At 35.9% G+C, this 20,638-nt stretch overlaps 1 protein-coding gene across 1 annotated transcript; it reads left to right on the top strand.

The window, feature by feature from the left end:
* The first annotated feature begins 1,529 nt into the window (after window positions 1–1,529).
* Window positions 1,530–19,674, top strand: LOC139967563 (F-box only protein 41-like). Its single transcript, XM_071971492.1, has 13 exons — window positions 1,530–1,684; window positions 2,988–3,656; window positions 3,870–4,043; window positions 5,794–6,229; window positions 7,366–7,495; window positions 8,130–8,314; window positions 8,684–8,802; window positions 10,144–10,242; window positions 11,198–11,341; window positions 13,737–13,855; window positions 15,246–15,404; window positions 16,289–16,407; window positions 17,017–19,674. The coding sequence occupies exons 2-13, from the start codon at window positions 3,103–3,105 to the stop codon at window positions 17,074–17,076; spliced, it is 2,298 nt and encodes a 765-aa protein (XP_071827593.1). The 5' UTR covers window positions 1,530–1,684; window positions 2,988–3,102; the 3' UTR covers window positions 17,077–19,674.
* Window positions 19,675–20,638: the final 964 nt, after the last annotated feature.

Below are 20,638 nucleotides of genomic sequence, written 5' to 3' on the forward strand. Positions count from 1 at the left end.
ATAGAGATATAAGGCTCTGACCAGGATCAGAGCCGTCTAAATATACGGCTCTGACCAGGATCAGAGCCTTGGCTCTGACCAGGATAGACTTCCTTTATAGAGGAACTCTAAACCAGGACAGATCCGTATATAGAGTGATATAGGCCTACGGCTCTGAACCAGGATATAGCCGTATATACCGCTCTGAACAAGGATAGAGTTCTCTATAAAAGGAACTCTACAATAGGACCATCCGAGACGCCCTCTAATTTTCATTGCGCGAAAGCGCTATCTCTGTTGCAAAAATACAGCAAAATCCCTTATAATCTTCTTAAGTTAGATAATTTGCCGACGAAATCCCCAGATAACATCAAACTTCAATGAAGAAACTGTTTCTCTAGGAATAAACGGTGGATTTATCAGTTTCTACATCATTTCTGTCATATTTTTTTAATAGGGTTAAGGTAATTATAGTCCCCATTTTTGTATGAATGACCAATATTTGGCAGAAGATTGGGATTAATGATGTAGAAGAACGTCCCCGTTACATTATATGTTTAAATTTACCATTTCATTCCGTTTTGGATTACTAGACAGCTCTTTAATGTAGCACTAATCGCCAAAGGGACTACACAAAGCACTTCCAAATTTTAGAAAAATTGACATCACGGAAACATACTTCATTGTAAGTGTATTGGGTTTGAAACCATCATGGATTAGAAGGAAAAAATACTAACAGTACCAAATTTAACACATTTGCACGATGATATAAAAAGTTGAATATATATATATTGGGTGGGGGAAGCTGATATGGGGAGGGTTTCCCCTCGCCCCTGGGAGTTGTTCACAGGTAAAATGACTGTGCACCAAAAGGTGCTATCATTTGACAATAATTTCACATGAATACATTGGAAATTGTTTCTAATACAAATGATTAGCCTAGCTCTATATATTTTGGATATGTACCAGCTCTGGTGGGAGAGAGGGAAACAGGCTGGGGGAAAGGAAAATTCTGAGGGTAGCCCTCGTGTTCACCCCCCCCCCCCACCCGTATTGCGCCGCCACTGTTCGTATGTTATCCGTTTTGACATGGAGCCTGGGACGAAGGTGGGGAAGGGAGATGGGGAGAGGAGAGAGCAAGAAGGGGAGGACGGCGGATGACGAGCTAGATGGCGGTTGGAAGGGGCGGGAGCCAAAGGAAAATGGGAGATAGATTGGGATTTTATTAGTGTTCTGCCAATTGACATATGGTGATAACTTCGCGTGTCCTGGAAATATGTGTTTCACACATGTATATCTGCACTGATAGACACTGTTGTTGCTGTGTTCGTTTCATTACATAAAGGTTCGTGCCCCTACTATACATCTGCAATGTACGCCATTGGCACAATGTTACATAGATCTTTATTTACTTCTATACATGTGCATGTCATAGAATCTGACCAGGAGCGACGTTTGTGTTTTCTAATCTAAGCATACTAAATATAGAGGTCGTGCATTTAAAACTAAGCGCGACTAATTCAGCGTGGATGCATTGACGCAAATGCTTTCCTCTATGGCTTGAACAGATGAAGAAACCGTGTACTGTAAATACACAGCTCTGAAAAACCGACGATCGGGTAATAAACTGCAACCTGGTACAATGGCATCTTATGAGGAAGTGAAGTCGACATAATAATACCCTGAATATGACCTTCAGTTTAACGTAAGTTAAGACAAGTCATTGCTTCGCATTCCTCGTAGTAAGTCTTGGATAGGCTGTGCTCCTTGGCGAGGCCTAGCTTACACTAAGTTACAGTTGCATTAATATGTGTATGTATAACTGCAGCCTAGCCTGCAACAGTTAAATGTTGTTTATTTGCAGGCTGAAGTAGTGCTAGGCTAGGCCTACATGGTAACAAGGTACGCATTAAAAGCCCATTGAGATTTATTGCTATGAGACACCAAAGTTTTCGTCACTTGAAAACAAACCTCTTTACTCAGTAGTAAGCAATTTCGTACACTGCTCCTGAGCCCTGGCAGTGGTAGGCCTGAAGGGTCTAAAATTGCCTCATTTGACCTATTTTTTTCACCATGCTCTCCATTCATGCTCTACAGCATGCAAGCCACTATAAAACCAGATCCTGGGTTGATAACATATCAAAACAGATGTCCTCCTGCTGCTCTTTAGCATTTACCTGGAGGAGAACACTCTCGTGGATTGATACACTCGTGGGGATTGATATAGACTCTAGTAATAGGAGTATGCCACCTTAAGTAACACTAGATGAACTTGTTTATTAATTCCAAAATGTTCCTTTTTGTAATCGTCACAATATATAAACAAGAATAGAATTCTATGCAATTACCACTTTAGTTCCTTAACGATGTATTTTCAGGGATTTCATAGCGTGTAATCCACATGTGGGCAATACTGTGTATGCAGTAATCAGGTATAAGTTTGCAACAACACTTCCAGTTACCCATGCTCTTCAACTTGCAAGCCACAAAAAACAAAAACATACTGATTGATAACATATCAAAAGAGATGTTCTCCTGCTGCTTTCTGGCACTTTTCCTAAAGGAGAACACTCGGGTGGATTGAAATAGACTCTAATAGGAGTGTGCCACCAAATAGGTTAACTTGTGCTGTTCTTGTAAACGTGTTCACTGCTTGCTACCCGAGTTAGTCAAGGTTGATTTCCATGTGAATGATAAATTTAAAGTGTGCATCATACTTCCAAAAACTATCCTGGCTGATGGACACCTACTCCAATACCTTAACTTCAGCCTTAGGTCTCTCAAAAGCCTAATATAACAAAGAATGTTCTTAAATATTGTGGCAAGGGATCACTTAATTAAAGGGGACACAATACCTGACACACATCTTAAGCTAAGGTATTTGTGTTTTGCTCTACATAGAAGAGATAGTGAAGTTTAAAATTTATGTCTGAGAGCTGTCACTTCGATGAGATGTGCCATATCTAAGGCCTACCTATCTTATTCTTTTCTTATTCTTTTGATTGCAGTTGTACTACACACAGTACAGATGGCAGACCCTCAAGGTGTTGGAACTGATGATCAGTCAGTCAACATTCTAAAATCACCGATTGTGGATGTTAGCGAAATGAATAATGTGACAAAATGATATGCCCTGTGTGTCATTTAGAACTGAGTAAGGCAAGCTTGAGGTCACATTTGTCGGTAGACCATTCTGAACGCCAACTTCAATTGACGCTGCAAGCTGACGCTGTTCCAGTCTCGAATGCTAACAGAGAGAAACCTGTTGTATTCACACCCGAAGCCAAGGAATTGCTTTCGCAATTAGACCATGCCAGACGTCTCCACAACCAGAACTTGCTGTCTCAAAGAAAAGCCCTCAGTACATTGTCAAGGACGTTAATGCCAGCGTCACCTCTGAAAGGGTCCATCACCAAGGAAGATGTAAAAGGATATCCCCAACGATTACAAAATGGATCATACAGCCCACGAGAATCCATCGACCAAATGTTGGTACAATCAGCACAGGGAAAGCACGCAGGAACCAATTTTGCTGCAGATGTAACAGCATGTAGTTGCAGAATGCACCAGCGAACCATAAGCAGTCTTGAAGTGAGTCTGAGGGAGAAGAAGAAACAGGTCGTTGAACTGACCCAGAAGCTGAAACAAGAAATGGAGAAACTCGAAGATAAAGATATGTAAGTATGCAAAGTATGGCTGTCAAATGTCAGTTATAAAGATTTCTTTCATTTTTAAGGTCAAAGTCACTAGGTAAATATTTAATCTTCGACACCTCTTCATCAATAAAAAAATTAATATTGGAATTAAAAGCCTGTATTTTATATTTATCATGTATTAAGCCATAGCATATCTTGTCTTCTTAAAGAGTCCTCATCTCCGTTTCCCTCCAGGGTCATTTCTGATCTCAACACATTCCTACAAGAAACCGCCGAGAAGCAGTCTATCGCCAGAGCTCAACTGGAAGGTTACATGGATAATCTGATCACAAGGACAGTACAGGCGGAGAACGAAGTCAAGAATCTACAGATGCTATCATCCCCATCCTCATCAATGAATAGGTCAAGGTGATTTGTTGATATTGTCATGTCTTCCTTGAAGTTCAAAGCTGCGTTTGTTGTGCTGTTTTGTATCAAACTTTGTATTATTCTGACCAAGCCATGTACTATTCATACGTAATTAAAAAATTTGTAAATCTACCCATGAAATTTACATGATTGCAACCCTTCGACTGAGCATATCAAGTCACAGCAATCGACCTTTAGGCTAATTCAGAAAAGTTTGTGTCCCACACATATAAGCATATCATCAGTACCCATTGCTTGGATTTTATAGTTTGTAATGACTCCTTAATAATTTGTTTTCCAAAGATGAGGGTATGCAAACATCCCAGTAAAGAAATAGCAAGTAATAAAGAGCCCCCTAAATGTAGAAAGAATATAAGAAAAAATGTTTTCAAATGAGGCCACTGTACAAAGCTGGAAGAAGGATTGGCTTGATGGTAAAAGAATCCATGGACAACAAGCTGTTTATTTTCTGTCAAGCATGTAAAGATTCTTTGCGCACACAAGTTGTGAAAGTTAAACATGGTGCCATGAGAGTTCATCCATATCTCGAGGGAGCATTCAATGTAAAGAGGTTTGCAGTTGATCGGAACGAGGAAAATTCATGGTTTAAAGAGCACATTTCATACATTTTGATGATTGATTTCCAGTAATTATTATTTTTTAAACATTTAACTCATAATATAGATCCCACAGTCCCCAAATTAGCTCCCTAATATGTGACATGGGGGGCTTTTGAGGGGGGGGGGGGTGAATAGCCTCAAATAATATATATTTTAGATTTCACCCTGGATCTTCATGGTATTGTTTTACACAGTTAAGTTTCAATTTAGTTTATTCTATGCTACCCTTCAATGTATGTATTTGTTGTGTGTTTCTACATCAAGGGCAACAATAGGTTGATTAATATGCTACACTATCACTTGAATGATGACTTGAAGATATTCTACTTCTTGTTTCAATATCTTTGTACTTCTGTCTTTATCTCTGGACAGTATGTCTGTCTGTCTAATGTACAGTAAAATGAAAAGCTGAATATGAAAAACAGAAGCTTATGATGTTGTTTTGTGCTGCATTGATCATGATGCTTTTGAACATGACAAGATTAATTAATCAAAGTTAATGGGGCTAAAAGTTTCTAGCTGATGACAATCAGTTAATGAATTTACAACCTGTAAACAGTAGATTTTGTTGCCAAGTCTCTGAGAGGTTAGGAATGTTACTTTACAAAGTGAAGATGCAGTAGCAAACTTCTGTAAAGAAGCTACCATAGCAAACCTCTGTAAAGAAGCTACCATAGTAAAACAGGCACCAGAAAGAAAACAGAAATGTATTCTTAGCTTCATGCATTATTGTCAGAAGCTTATGCAATGTGACAATTTATTGTCACAAGTTTTGGGCACAACATTTTGGGAAGATGTTGCTATTGAAATTGAGAAGCTAACTGGCAGCTAACCACTTTGCTTTAAAGGGGAATGGGGGTGGGGGGGACGGGTCGGTGAGAGGATGGGGTTTAGTGAAAATATACTTCATTGTGTTTGTATGTGTGGTTGTGCTTTCTGAGCTGTTAGTCTGTAGAGTGAAGCTGGTCTAATTATTTGTATTATTCTCAATTGAAATGAAACAATATCAAATTGTTTTATGCATTAATTGTAACTTTTGTTGTAAGTGATGTATAATGGAGTCTTGATCCATAACGTTTATCATACCTATGATCCTCTAATCAATTTTGTTCTCAATTTATATTTCCTAGTGGTTCTTTTAGTCCTCGTGGAACACCAGGGGTAGCTCACCGTGTAGAAAGAAGGCAGAAAAGAAGCCCATCCATGGAACTGAAGAGAACTCTGCAAGAGATTAGATGGAAAGATGGCAAGGGTACACCGTCTTCTTCATCACCAGAGAGGACTAGTTCTCCCCCGTCCATCACCAAAAGTCCATTTCACATTTCTTTATACCAAGCTCCAAAAATATATCAACCAGAGGTGGTGAAGAATCAGAAGAGTCATACCTCTAGTGGTAGGTTGCAGTTATTACGAAGCTTGACAGGTGAAGTAAGCCATCCTCAGGAGAGACCAGCAACTGTTAGAGGTTCGTCAGGCTTGAATTCTCTGAGAGGGAGCTCGTCAGCTCGTCTTGAGAGGCTGTTGTATCAGCAAGAGTTATCCAAAGGAGAAGAAGAAACTAAACTGGCAAGGATTTCTCTGTTCTTTGTTTTTTATTTATTGTTAATCCATTATAACAGATGGCTGGCTAGCTTCTGTGATATCACATGAAGCAGACATATCCCTAGTGTGTCTATGTCAGTCATGCCATCCTTTCATGGATACTGACCTACTGACAACACACTTGACCATGCTAATGTGACAGTGATAACACTAGCCTAAAGATGACTGACAGATTTCTTACCCACCAAAAAAGTGAAGATTTGCTGGCTTACACAGCCGTACCCAATTTTTTAAGACTTGATATTTTTATTTTTTTGTAAAACAAAACTAGAAGTAGAATGACATCACTGTTATAATGACAGGTGAAGGTGTAGTACGTTGTGCATCTCTGTAATCAGTAAACACTAGGCCAGCATAGGGATGCACTGGATTTGGAAATTTAAATCTGGGCAGTTTTAGCAAAAATGCAAAGATCTCTAGGATGCTTAATATGTGTTCTTCTTTTATCACTCAGTAGAACATATTTAGAACACATATTCTGAAGGTTGACACTAACGTAAGGGACATGACTTAAAAGGACAGACCACACTACTTTTGCCAAGTACTCATTGTGCCTTTAACATGGTTGTGTCATGTTTAGTTTGATACACTTTATTCTTGAAAAGGGTAATGAGTTCTAATGACTTTCTGTGAAACGATGACCTGCCTTTACCGAGTCTCAGACTTGACACAGCCTAAGTGTCCATATTTCAGTGGGTTAGGATACTTGCATATAGAACAGTAGGCCAGCGTTACAGGTGGATGCTGGGAATTATTTCTAGACTGTTCTAGATTTTCCAAAGTTCAATGTTCAAAAAGTAATTGTAATATATATAATAGTTATAAATATATGATATCATAACATATATACTATATATTTTCATTAGAAACATAATAATTTATGTATGTCTTTGTATAAATTATTTACTGTGACCTTTAACCCAGACCTTTTGTTTCAGCATAGACGTGACAACTGAAGCAATTCCGTTTATTAGTCACATGTATCAGTGACTGCCTAGGCATTGCAAAATAAACAAATTTCTAAACCTACATTGATTGTGTTGCATGTGTATTATCTTAATATGTAACTAAATCAATATTCCTTGTTTAATTATTTACAGTGGCGCACTCAGACACCCAGGTTTTCATTAACTGGATCTGTTAGTAGCAATGAAGATAGCAGCAGCATCTCAGTGTCATCTCTGTCTGGTGTGTCATCCAGTTTGCTGGAAACAGGGACAATTCCATCAGGTGAGCTGTGACCTATTTTGGAGCTTTTAGACATTTTAGTGTTAGACTTGAAACATTCATTGCATAAAAAAACAGAATAATAGAAATATAATAACAGAAAATTTGATCTCTAATTTTTGAAAACATCTTGGTTACTTTGCGACCAGTCTTATTGAAATTCTAAGATTCTAGTTGCATTAATTTGATGAGGTGAGTAGGCTCAGTTTCAATGAGGCAAAATTGTATCCCAAATTATCTTTATGTGCGATATAATTATGAAAATTAGGAAAGGTTGATGATCTGGGCAAGTTGTTTGTGCAAAAAGCCTTGCTTGAATGATGGTAACTATGTTGGAATAGAGGGCAATGTGGACTGACCTCCCCGATCCAATACAGGGCTGGTAATTCAAACGCTGATACGTTTGTCCAAAACAACTTCCTTCAAGTTCGTCTGACTGATGACTGCTGTACTGTAGCTTTCAAAATTTTAGCAAATGGCCTCAGTTGATAGAAAAATGCCAAATTGAATTATTTCAGCACTTACATACAATAACTTTATACCAGTTATGAGTTTTGTAATTTCCTGAGATCTTCTTTCAGCTGTGAAAGTTGACAAAAATTTGGGAATTGATTTGAATATTGTTGCCCATTTTCAGGTCACTGTCATCTTGACAGACTTTCTGCTTCACAACGTCACTTCATATTACACTCCGTGATGGAATTCCTGGATATCGATTCCAAGCTAGGCTGTGCAGTCGTCTGCAAAGAATGGAGAACCCTCAGTCGTCAGCCCTCCCTGTGGAGACACATAATCTTGGATAAACGAAGGATCTCATCAAAAGTAAGTACTACTTTGGCTAGATGTGACTTTTAGGAAAGTAATAAACAAGCTAATTGATAAATTGAACAATAACAGTGTTACAATTTGCTAGGAGAATTAATTCTTGCTTGCGTTTCCTGCTTTTCAGAGAGTGGTCCAGTCAGAAATTTTTAAGCAGGAGAATACAGAAGGGGGCACCAAAAATCATATATTACAGTGGTCTGCATACTCTTAAGCCCACGACCTGGGATCTTAATGATGAAAACCCTCAGTATTTGTCTTTATATTGTGGGATGGTATTTTAATACTTTAATAAGTTTCTTGATTGTAGTTTTTGGTAGATAAGGAAAGGTACAGACACTGACAGAAATGTCTTTTATCTGTTTATAGTTCCTGAGGACAGTCTCATCTTGGTGTCTAGAGTTACAAACCTTGAAACTTTCCAGAATCAAGCCGCCGACAAAAAGAAGGCCAGGAGAAACGAAAGAAGTCTACCAGAAGAGAACCAGGTAAATGTGCGAGATCTCATTCATGTTATTTTAGCTTTCATCTTCTCACTGGACAGTCTTTTACTGTATGGCTGGTTCATTGGTTTCCTGTGCCTACAGCTGCTCAGAAGTAGCAAGTTGTCTGTCTGAGAGACAAATATTACCTGTGGAACAATCTTCTACATCTTTCATCAAATTTTTGAACCAGTTGACTTCAAAATTCCATATCTGCATATATTCTATGAAGCTTGATTTTTTTGTAAATTTCTCGTAAATGACAACAAAAGTGGAATTTTTTCTTAAGCTGACAGGGTTGCTTATGATTAATTACTAAATGTATTTGAAAGCAGCAATTGTCATTAATTTTTCTATTGTTGACATTTAACTTCATTTTAACGAGCATAGTGTGATAAACGATAACAAGATATGAATGACTAGAGCATTTATGTTATGCATTAGTAAGTTTGTATAGTGTAAAAGAGCAGGAAATAATTTATCTGGTATCGAACAGCAATATGCTCTGCAAATTGGACAAGTGTAAACATCTAAAGCAGTCTTTGCACGCAGGGACCATAGTATTATTTTCAGTACCTTATTTATTTATTATTTAGGTTTACAGTCTTGTTCAGGGCCAAGGCCCTCTCACACAACTTTACAACCCTGGTCATTGGTAACTTGACACACCTACTCACCAAAGTGTGCACAATTCAATCAATCACTCCTGGGCACCACAGTGCACCACAACCACGTGTCCCCGGGGGACTTCCCATAGGGTGCAGCCACAAACCGGCGCACGCAACTATATTTACAAGTTACCTCGCAAGTCCCCATTTATACACCTGGGTGAAGAGAGGCAATGGAGATAAAGCGCCTTGCCCAAGGACACATGGCAATGATCTGGCTAGGGCTCGAACCTGTAATCCTTAGATCACAAGTCCACTGCCTTAACCACTTGACCACAACGCCCTCCCTTCAAACCGCAATACAAAGTTTGAATACTAAATTTGTCCCTGCAGAGTGGACATTGTGACGTGTCGATTAGAATCCGAGAGTTACACATACATTACGTACAGGAATACATGTTTAATCACTCTCCTTCTTACCTTTGACACCTCGCAGGGTGTTTGAAATCTTACCTTGAGTAATGCTTGGGTATGAATGACAAAAGCCCTGTGTGTTTGTAAATAATTCCATGAAACAAAATGCAATTTACTGCATTTGTGTTTGGTGTTACTCATCAAACGGAAATCTCACTTTTAACTGGAGAAGAGGGTATCAATGAAGAAGAGAAGTTGTGAATTCTATCAGTTTGGAAAATTTCCTGATATTGAGTTTCATTATCTCTTTTTTTGTTAATTTCAGAGGAATTCTTGATGATGGGATTGAGTCCTTGTTAGCTGCATCCCAGAACAATTTAATGATTGTCAAAATAACAAGTTGTCAACAATTGTTGACAAAAAAGTGAGTATTTTTATTTCAATAAACTTTCCTCATAAAATGTTTTTCTACCTATGCCTAGATATTCAGGCTATTTACTGGCTGTGCCGGTGGATTTTTCTGTTGCCAGTAGGAAAAAAAAGCTACCTGTACTTGCAATTTTCTGCCATTAATGATGAAAACAGAAATACATGAAAAGTTGGATTTCTGTACCTAACATCAGCCCCCTTATTACTGCATATTATCAGCAAAATATTATCGGGCTGCTCCCGTAACTAACGACTGCTGTAATTCCAGAAAAGTACCAGCTGGAAATGGCCAGAATTGTGAAAGTCTAGGCGTGCCAGAATAGCATTTATTTTGTGTACATCTTATACCAAACTATTTCTTCTATTTAGAGGTTTGAGAAATTGTGCAATGTTGCAGGTTAAACCCTCCAAACAGACACTACTCTCATTCTGTCTAATATCACTTACAGTGTGCAAAAGAACTTTGATCAGAAATGGAGCATTTGCATTCCGACCTTTTATTGGTTTTGTAAACTGTGAGCATCTATCTTAAGACTATAGAAAAGTGTATTTAGTTTTCTCAGATATTCATTCTTCATTTTTGTAAAATTAAAGAGACAATTTATGAACTTTATGGTAGCTATGTATGGTTTGTATTTTACATGACTTGTCTCTTGTGCAGTTTAGTTAGCATCTTTAGGATATGAATTGAAATGGGCAAAACACTATAATTATCATCAAAATGAAATGTCACTTGAACAGAAAATTGTGAAATCAGGATTAAATTTGTCAAAGTTCAGTGTATGGTGTAAACACATCAAAAACAGAGGTACATGATTTCTCTATGCAAGCTTATTGCATTTAAGTGAATATTTAATATCATCAGAATATTTTTTGTAGAAGTTGTAAGGTAATCATTTCTCAGAAGTAAAGTTCATTTTTAATAGCATTCATTTTATTTTACTTTTCAGGAGTTACCTCAAAATTGCTCAATACTGTCCTTGCTTGAACATTTTGAAGTTAGATTATTGTGCAATAAGGACAGAGGTCATAAGGTCATTAGCCAAAGGGTGTAAACAACTAACATCTCTACAGATAGTTCCAGATGCTAAAAGGTACGATCATTTTATATTACAGTCTGTTGACTGAGGGAGTAGCTTTAATGCTGCCAGTTACCTTTCATTATTAAATTTACATGTTGTTTATTTGCTTCATTTGCCCTAAAAAAGTTTATGTAAATGAGCAAGCATTAAGATATCAACTCTTATCATCATTGGTTATTCTACCATGACCCTTACAAATGTCCATTGCTTTCCTAGGTTTGATCCTTGTTTACTCTTTTAGAACGTTCTGCTTCATCTGCAATGTTAATTAGAGAGATTGAAGTATTTGTGTCAATAACTAGATAAATCAAGGTATTTGAATGGCCTATGTTCTATCTATGCTGAGATAACATAGATAATGCACAGATAGGGTGGTGAGAAACAAAACTTAATCTTAAACTAATTTGAAAATTCAAGGCCATTGGGTGAGAATATGTGATTAAGGTAACCTTTGATTTCTTGTAGATAGGGATTGGAAGGGAGTTTCAACATTTTGGTTCACAAAAGGTGACAATGACTCTAGTACCAAATGTACCAATAGGGTACAGTGGACTGTTAAATAGTCACGTGTAGGAAACAAATATCTGACAAATAAATGAATTTAAATTCTTGTTTGTTGAGAAAGCTAGTTGTAGATATGCCAATTTTTATAAGTTTATAATTCGACCTACATTAGGCTAAATGTTGATATTTGCTTTCAATAGTGAAGGCATCAAGATTTCAGAGATCTGCTTACTAGTTAATTAAACAATCATAGTTTACAAAGCTGAACGAAAACATATTTTAAATATCTGATGTGTTTGCCAATTGAAGACAGTCTGCTCCTTAAGTTAGACCTTTGACATCAAGATATCAACTGTTAACGTCATTGCTCATTTTACATGCGCCTAATACAAGATCTACTTTTGTCACATATTTTAACTTTCCAAGTCCCTTGTAAGACCTTTTTCCTGTGAAATATTAAAGAGGAAATGATCGACACTGAGTTCATCATTCCAAACATGGCATGCACATCAGTCTCGGGATCCCCACTTCACTGTATCCAAATATTCCCAGTGTCTGAAAATAAACATTTATCATTAATTAAAAAAAGTTGTATAATCGATAATGAAAAGATTTGATCATAGCTCTCAACTTTTTACAAATTACTATCGACGGATAGTCGTAAAGTTGTTTTGCTTCTCTTTCCTGTCGAGATTTACTTTCACTTTGAATATGCAATTCTGCTGATGATGAGCTCGTCAGTTGCTAAGTTTAGAATCCAACGTTTACTGGGACTCCACCGAAGTCAATCCCGTCAGCTGTTTTGCTTTCACCGTGTACGTAGCGTGACGTATGACCGTGAGAAAAGTCTCGGTCATGTTATATTATGTATACAAAGTGACAATGACAAGAAGGTACATTAAAGAGTAGTGGAAACCAGTGATTCAAATTAACACAGTTATATATAGGTAACTAAGGGCTTCAGTGTTTCACTTTGTTGTAATATTAATAGACTGTCATGTCAGTAAGTCTTTGTGATGATTAGAATTCTTTAATGCAGTTTTTTTCCCTTTTTTTTTTTTCCTTTGTTCTGATCTTTTTTTATTGGGGGTGTGGTGGGGGGGGAGGGGGTGTGCAGGATTGATGAGACCATCTGTGTAGGATCCTGTGAACTGTGTCAATGTTGAATTATGACCTCAGAAAAGTCCAATATTTATTGTGATAAATGCAGCAAAACTTCAAAACTCTTAGGGCCAAATTGTCTGGGAAGCCATTTTGCAGGATGGGGGAACTTTCATGAAATATTCCTCAAAACTGTGACCATGTAATACTTTTTTGTCTTAGTACCTGATCAGTTTAAAGGAATTCTAATTACCTTGGTGCAAATTTAAGAGAGTTACAAAAACATGTACAACAATAATAAATAGTATACATGTACAAAATGAAATGAATGAACTTCCTGCAAGAGTGTAGATAGTTATATGATTTATGGAGGAAAAAAATGATCCAAATTCAGAAAGAAGATAGACATCATATCTTAAAGGCAAACACACATGATCCTGACAACAGCTCACTGAATGCTATGGACTGTTCTTGCAGTGCAGTTTCTCTCTGTTAGTGCCTCAGTTATATTGTTGTTAAATGTGTTGAGAGTAAACAACATGCCAAGCTACTTTATTTCTGCAAGTTGTAAGAAATTGTTGAATTATGTGTGCCATAACTCCAGTATTTCACGTGATAATTGCGACACAACTTCGTTCAAACTCTTCAGCCAAAATGTCTGAAACACCATTTTGCAGAGTGGGAAATCCAACATGCAATATTCCTTAACACATTTGGTTAAATATTCACTGTGGCAGTGAAAGAAAAAATTGTTTTGTATTCTGTACTTTATTTAATTTCTTGTTGTCTTGTTTTTTGACAGGGACGGGAATAAAAATATGACTAACAGCAACCTCCATTTTATCGGAAGTACTTGGTACCAGCTGCAAGCTTTGAGTATCGGTGGCAAGAACTTTAGCAAGTCTGGATTGCTTTCAGTTGGTGAGTTATCTGAAGCCATCTCTCATATGTGGCTGTTGTAAAGGACGACGTAAAGTAACTTTTTATCATAGTAAGGGCAAACATTATTAACGACAAATTCCTAACCAACCATGCAGACAATTTAGTCTGTCTTGGAATAAGATCCTGGTACAATCAAATAGTTGTGCTGTGCGTGAGAATGAATCTTGGGAGAGAATGTTGAAGTATTTCAAAAATACCATAGAATATCTGTACATTCTTACTTTAATTGCAATGAACATCAAATTCATTCATTCAGTCAGTCAATTCAGTTAACCAGCGAGTTGTTTTGTTTGAACTTTTTGTTGTTGTCTGAGTAAATCAAGAATGGAAGCTTACTGAGAAAACTAACAAACAAAACTGAAAGAAAATTTTCTCTAGTGAAATTTGATTTGCTTCAAGTTCTTCTTCTTTGTTTCTTTATTGTTAGATGACAAAATTCAAAAGCAGCATGTAGGAATTAATGAAAATTTGACATTTAAGCCATCGTTATGGTCAGACAGTTTTAAGTGAACATTAGATGAAATAGATATGGCAATTGGAGGGATTTGTTTTCAACAATTTGTTTGGACATGAAGTAACGCTCATGAGAGTGCAGTCATGTTTATGTGTGATCAAATCATTCAAACTCATGAGTTTTACAATGAAGACCTGAACAATGGATATCTCTTTGTTACACTGACCAAACAATATCTTGGATAAAAGCAAGGAAATTTATGGCTAGAACTGGACTCAAACAGGTGCCCTCTTGTTTGTAACTCAGAGGTCACTGGCTCGAATCCCATTCTGGCTATAATTTTTTTTGCTGTTTTCAATTGTTTAGAATTTCCCAGTCATTTTTCCATGATTCATTTACTTATATAAAACAATATCTTATTAATGAATTAATGCTTTTGGTGTAACAAATGTCATTATTTGCTATAAAGTGCATCGTGGTGTTGTTCTCTCATAATGTAGGTCAGGTGGTGTTACAACGTAGATCTTGCGGTGAAATGTTATATTACCCAATCTGTGGGTGGCAAGTTGGCAACGCTTAAGGATTTACCTTCCTCCTGTGAAGTGGGAAACTTACAACTTATGGTCTAATAAAAAATCAGAAACACAAACATTGTCTGTCTTTCATGTTGATGTATCCTACCACAAGAAGGCCCTTAGCCTCTAAATAAATTCCCCCAAAGAGTACTTATTTTATGTTATTCTTTGCCATAAGTGTCTGTGGGCAGCTTTAATAGGGTATCTGAAAGCTTCTTGTGGGCCACAAAAGATTTGCCTGTGGGCTGCATGCGACCCCAGCTGTGAATGTAGGAAATAACACAGATCAGGAAGATCTGTATAGTATTTGTTTTCAATCATTTATTTTTATACTCTTCAGTGGAGAATTGCCAGCTGTTACAAATCTTAGAATTATCAAGAGCACAGAAAGTAAACGAAGATGCAGCCAAGAAGATGTGTAGGGTGGGCCTTAAAGAACTCCATACATTCTTATTTACAAACACAATAGTCACACCTCAAGCCATTTTACATTTATATGGTAAGTTGCTGCACAATTAATTGGTTTCCATTCAAGATAACAATATTAAAACATCACAGACAACAATATGTGTCAATGAAATCCGACCTTAGATATTGTCAGAGCTTAACCAAGAAACGGTAACCAGAGAGTCAAATCTGACCCCTCAGGAGGGGTGCATGGTAGTGTTGTAATCCTCGAAATGTATTTGGTAATCAAGTAGTACTTGAGTAAGGGCAGTTGGTCTGAAGTATTTGCAGTATTCATACTATGGTACTAAGTACTCGAATGAAAGTACTTGACTGCAACACTGGTTCATTGGAGAAGGGATTTAGAGCATTTATATTCAAGCTGGTGACATCTTATATTTTTATTTTGTTTTCGTATTTTGTTTTTTTTATTTTCTTTGCATTTGCATGGGTGTAGAACTGCTCAGTATTGGGCGGCAAGTTTTACATGAGTATTTCCGTGTAGTGCATAACCTGATGTTGTAATTTGTTTGTTTTGTTATATGAAGTTGCCTTCCTACAGACATAGCATTGGTTTTGGTAGGGCCGAACAAGTCACATTTGTTTACTGAAATTTGAAGCACTAGTGATACATGAGCAGTATTTTACCCTTATGAATGGTTTGAAAATTGTCTTTCTCTTCGACTATGACATATCAATGCTAAAATTCTACCTAATATCATCTCATGAATATGCATGTAATTAACATGCGTAGTCCAGTTTCATTTCAAACAATGAAATAACAGTCAAATATGTCGAGAACTTACAGTTTGCTTTTAATATAATTTATATTAACATTAAGAGTGATGATGTGTTTATCTACAGTTTGGTCTTTATATTTTTGATATCTTGATATGTTTTTCTTTATATTTTATTTTGTTATTTTCCTGGTTTCAGTTTCTTGCCCGCAACTTAAATCCATCCGTGTCTACCTCCACCTGTCAGATGTTTTTCCTGGTCGAGATAACGCCAACCAGTACAGAGTAAAGTTTGATGATGCTGTATCTGAGCTGCAGGTGAATTTTTCAGAAATTGTCTTGAAAATCTGGCCTATGTTTAATTGTGTTGTAACGTTAGGGGAGGGAGGGGGTGGGAGAGGGTTATGGGCTCTTTAAACTTTAACAGGGTATTGGTATGTTAATATATGTTCCTTGCAGATACTAGTTAATAGTGTATTGCTGTTCTCATTGGTGTTTGTGGGTACCCTCAAAGTTAACTAAAAAAGAGATTTAGTACCTGGCCAAAGGACACAAGGTAATTGATCTGGCTTCGGCTCTCAAACCTGTAATACTTTGATCGCCAGTCCATTGCCCTAACCATTTGACCATTAATCTGTGTTCTTTAGGATGGCATAGCTGAGTAGGGCTTTGTAATGTGATGGTGCACCAATGGTATATTCTTTATTTAAATTTTATTTAACGTCGTATTTACGAGCCTGTGTCTGTTTGTTCCGTCAGAGTTAAACTATTTACATTGAATTTAGTTTCAAATGTCAGAAGTTTGAAACACAATCACATGTCATGAAGATATGCAGGTGTATGTGACCAAACACACAAACATAATAAATAGGGCAGTAAGAATGTGATAACTTAAGGATATTTCTTTCTTTTTTTCCTTCTTCTCAGAGGCTAAAGGAACACCCTGGTCTTGGAGCCGTACTTCAGGTCAGGGCTGATATAGATTGAGTGTTCCCGCTCTGAATCATGTGACTTGGGCTGAGGTGGGCTGAGGAGACCTTAACTGCACATACATTGCCAAGAAGGCTCATGTTTATATTTTAGGAAAATGTCTCAGTGTGTAGTTAGAGCTTCAATTTAAGAAGGTATGTTGATGGTAGCTAGAAGCACCTTAAGAGGTTGTAAGAGTTATGGAAGAACTATTTCACTTTTAGAATTTGGTATGTGGACATGTGGGTTGTGATTGCCCTCACTGAAATATATAAATTAATGCAATATAGCGTAACATGTTTTACACTTTCGTAAGTTCAGCTATTGTGGCTGTAAAACTGTTTTTTTCTATCTTTTTATAGTAAAAGTAACAAATGATTTTATTTAGAGATAAATATATCACCTATTCAAGAAAATTGAACTTGTATCTGAGCTTAGCAGACTCCAGAAAGTATGAGACATCAGACATAGTAATATGGATGCTACACTGTATTAGTTTATGCTATCGTGGGCTAAAGTAGATCATTTATACTAACAGTATCACCTGTAACAGTTTTGAGGGTTTGCTTATGGTAGGTTTATACTGTATTAATTTATGATATTGTGGGCTAAAACTCCTTTTAATTGGTAGTGATTAAATAATCATATGTTTTTGTTGTCTTGGTGATGTCAGACCGTTGATAGGCCTAACTGGAAATTCTTTTACTAGGTTATAGCTTATAATTTATAGGATTGTGTTTAAAACTCAGGAATGAAAGATGCCTTACTAGATTATACAATTCTTCTCTCAAAATAGTTAATGGATTTTTGATATATGTGTATATATTTTGGTCAATCAGACTTTTTAGAAACAAGTGGAAGGGCTGATGATCGAACCCTATTAATGTGTGCTAGCTTACTGAGTGTCAAAGGAGAGAAACCTATATCCACTTATCCACAATTAAAGATCATTAATCACAGGTCATCAGCATTAATCACTGGTAATCAGCATTAAACACAAGTAAACAGCATTAATCACAAGTAAACAGCATTAATCACAAGTAAACAGCATTAATCACAAGTAATCAGAATTAATCACAAATAATCAGCATTAATCACAAGTAATCAGAATTAATCAGCAATTATCACCACTAATACATGTGATTAGGACTGCTATCCATGAGGAACTACTCCATTTGGCTAAGCAATATTGTTGTCTATTCAGAAGTTTTTTAATCTCTTCATTTTTAATTTAGACATATTCATTTCCTCTGTAGATAAATGATTGAATTATTATAAAGAAAACCAAAGACATTTTTAGTTGAATTGCCTACATACAGCATTTATTCTGATGTTGTCAGATGCATTTACAAAAAGGGCACAGAGCTTGCAAAATTCATATCTTCGCGATACAAAATGCTACGAGCATGTGATTTTGGCCTAACTTTTCAACGATTTTGAAGTTATGAAACGATAGCCACCAGAAAATTCCTTTCCTTACAATTGTTTCAAATAAAGGAAGGTAAATCAGTCGTATAGTATATACGTTTTAATATCTTTATTTTACAAAATTTGTCATATAGTACTAAAAAAAAAAAAAAAATAGATGAAGTCAATCACATATTTATCTTTCATACAAATTGTTCTAGCTTACACAGTACTGTAGATATATAGCTCACTTAGAACAAAAGCCCGGATGGAAGGTGTTAGGTTTTATATTTTTTCACAAATAAGATAGTTGTCATAGACTCTTAGGGCAGTTTGAAGACTTCACTTTTACTTTTTTGTACAAGTGTAAGGGAATAATGCAAATGTATGAATAAGAATGAATATATTAACAGTAATAGAGATGGTGGGTAGTAGTTGACATTTTCCCTTCCCTACCAACTCCACAATTGACCCCTGCAACAACAAAAAACAAAAACAAAAAACTTAATACCAAAAGCCTACATTTTTTCTTCATGGTTGGGTTGGATTGGATTGGATTGGATTTAGTCATTTTGTACTCAAATACTCAACAAGTCCCAGTAGCACCAGAAATGTAAACAACAAATAATTTCTAAGTAAAATGGAGTTAGTTGCTCTGTTTATTTCTCATACTTGAAGGAAGCGTTGAATTTAGGATACGAACCAACAACTTTCTCTAACATATGTTAATTCGAACTAGCTTCTTACTGGATTTCCAATGAAGTGAAAACATGTGTTCCTCTTTACCCAACATGTATATTACATTTTGGGTATGTGTGTGTCTTTTAATTCAAATGTAATAAAGTTCTTGTCTTTTATTAGTTTCCTTTAGTTTTACAATTATCTATAGCTATCAGAAATGATATATTTACTTATTCACAGGGACTGTATAATTATTTTTATTGTAGAAACTTTTTCAGGGAAAGGGAGAAGAAATCTAAAGAAAGTCACCTGTGATACTATAATCAAGGTTTAATTGTTTTATCATTTCATATGATGAATCTGAAATGTTATTCTCTTTGTTTTTTTTCTTTTCAACAGTTTCAATCTTTTTCATGCGAAAGTACTATTCAGTGAAATCACTAACCATGTATTACGTATATGTATGTATGTATATATATATATTATATATGTAATACATGGTTATTAACCTTGTACTAACTTGTATTATATGTATATATATATAATATATACATATATATGTATATATACATATAAATATATACATATATATATATATATATATACACATATGTATACATATATATATATACATATATATATATATATAGATATATATATATATATATATATATATGTATATATATATATATGTATATATATATATGTATATATATATATACATATATATATATATGTGATATATGTTCTCAGTTTCAATGAACCCATCTTATAACATGATTTGTAATTTGCGTCGTCTTTTTCCGTAAAATAAGTATTTGTGTCACTTTTATTATTATTCTTTCTCAAAGTTTTCAATACAATTAAGCTGTGTGTGCATCATTTTTTTATTCATTGAAAATATTGCAAAGTTCTATTATTTTACTTATTTTATTCACTTGAATACTATTTGAGGTTCCTTGAAGGCTTTTGTTTTGTTTTAACTTTCTGTTCTTTCTTCTAGATATTGAGTATTCAGTTTTCATATTTAAATGCAATACAGTTAAAAATATTCCAGTAACATTTTCAGCTGGGATGGGGGTGGGGGTGTAGGGGAGGAGGGGGAGGTGGTATTAATGTTTAAACCTTTATGTTAGGCTTTATGTACGTGAATATCAACATTTTCATCGACGCAAGCCAACAAATTCTGTTAAATTTGGGGGCTTCATATGCAGCTTTCATTGTACAAGCCTCCAAACTTCATCTATGCCAGCATGTTACTTTATTGGTAATACGGGGGGGGGGGGGGCATGGATGAATGTGCCAATTGTGTGGAGGCAGTGGGAATGGGGGTAGGAAAAGTGTTTCCATCTCTTGAAGTGGTCTTTGGTCAATATGAATAGGGACCTAAAGTCTGTAACAAACACACCTGTGTACTATAACAGCACTCCAATACTGTTTAGTATTTCGAATCTGTTTTTTTTTTATTTATTATGTATAGATATATATATAC

The sequence above is a fragment of the Apostichopus japonicus genome, chromosome 5 (genome assembly GCF_037975245.1).
Source record: "Apostichopus japonicus isolate 1M-3 chromosome 5, ASM3797524v1, whole genome shotgun sequence".
In the NCBI taxonomy this organism is placed as follows: Eukaryota; Metazoa; Echinodermata; class Holothuroidea; order Aspidochirotida; family Stichopodidae; genus Apostichopus; species Apostichopus japonicus.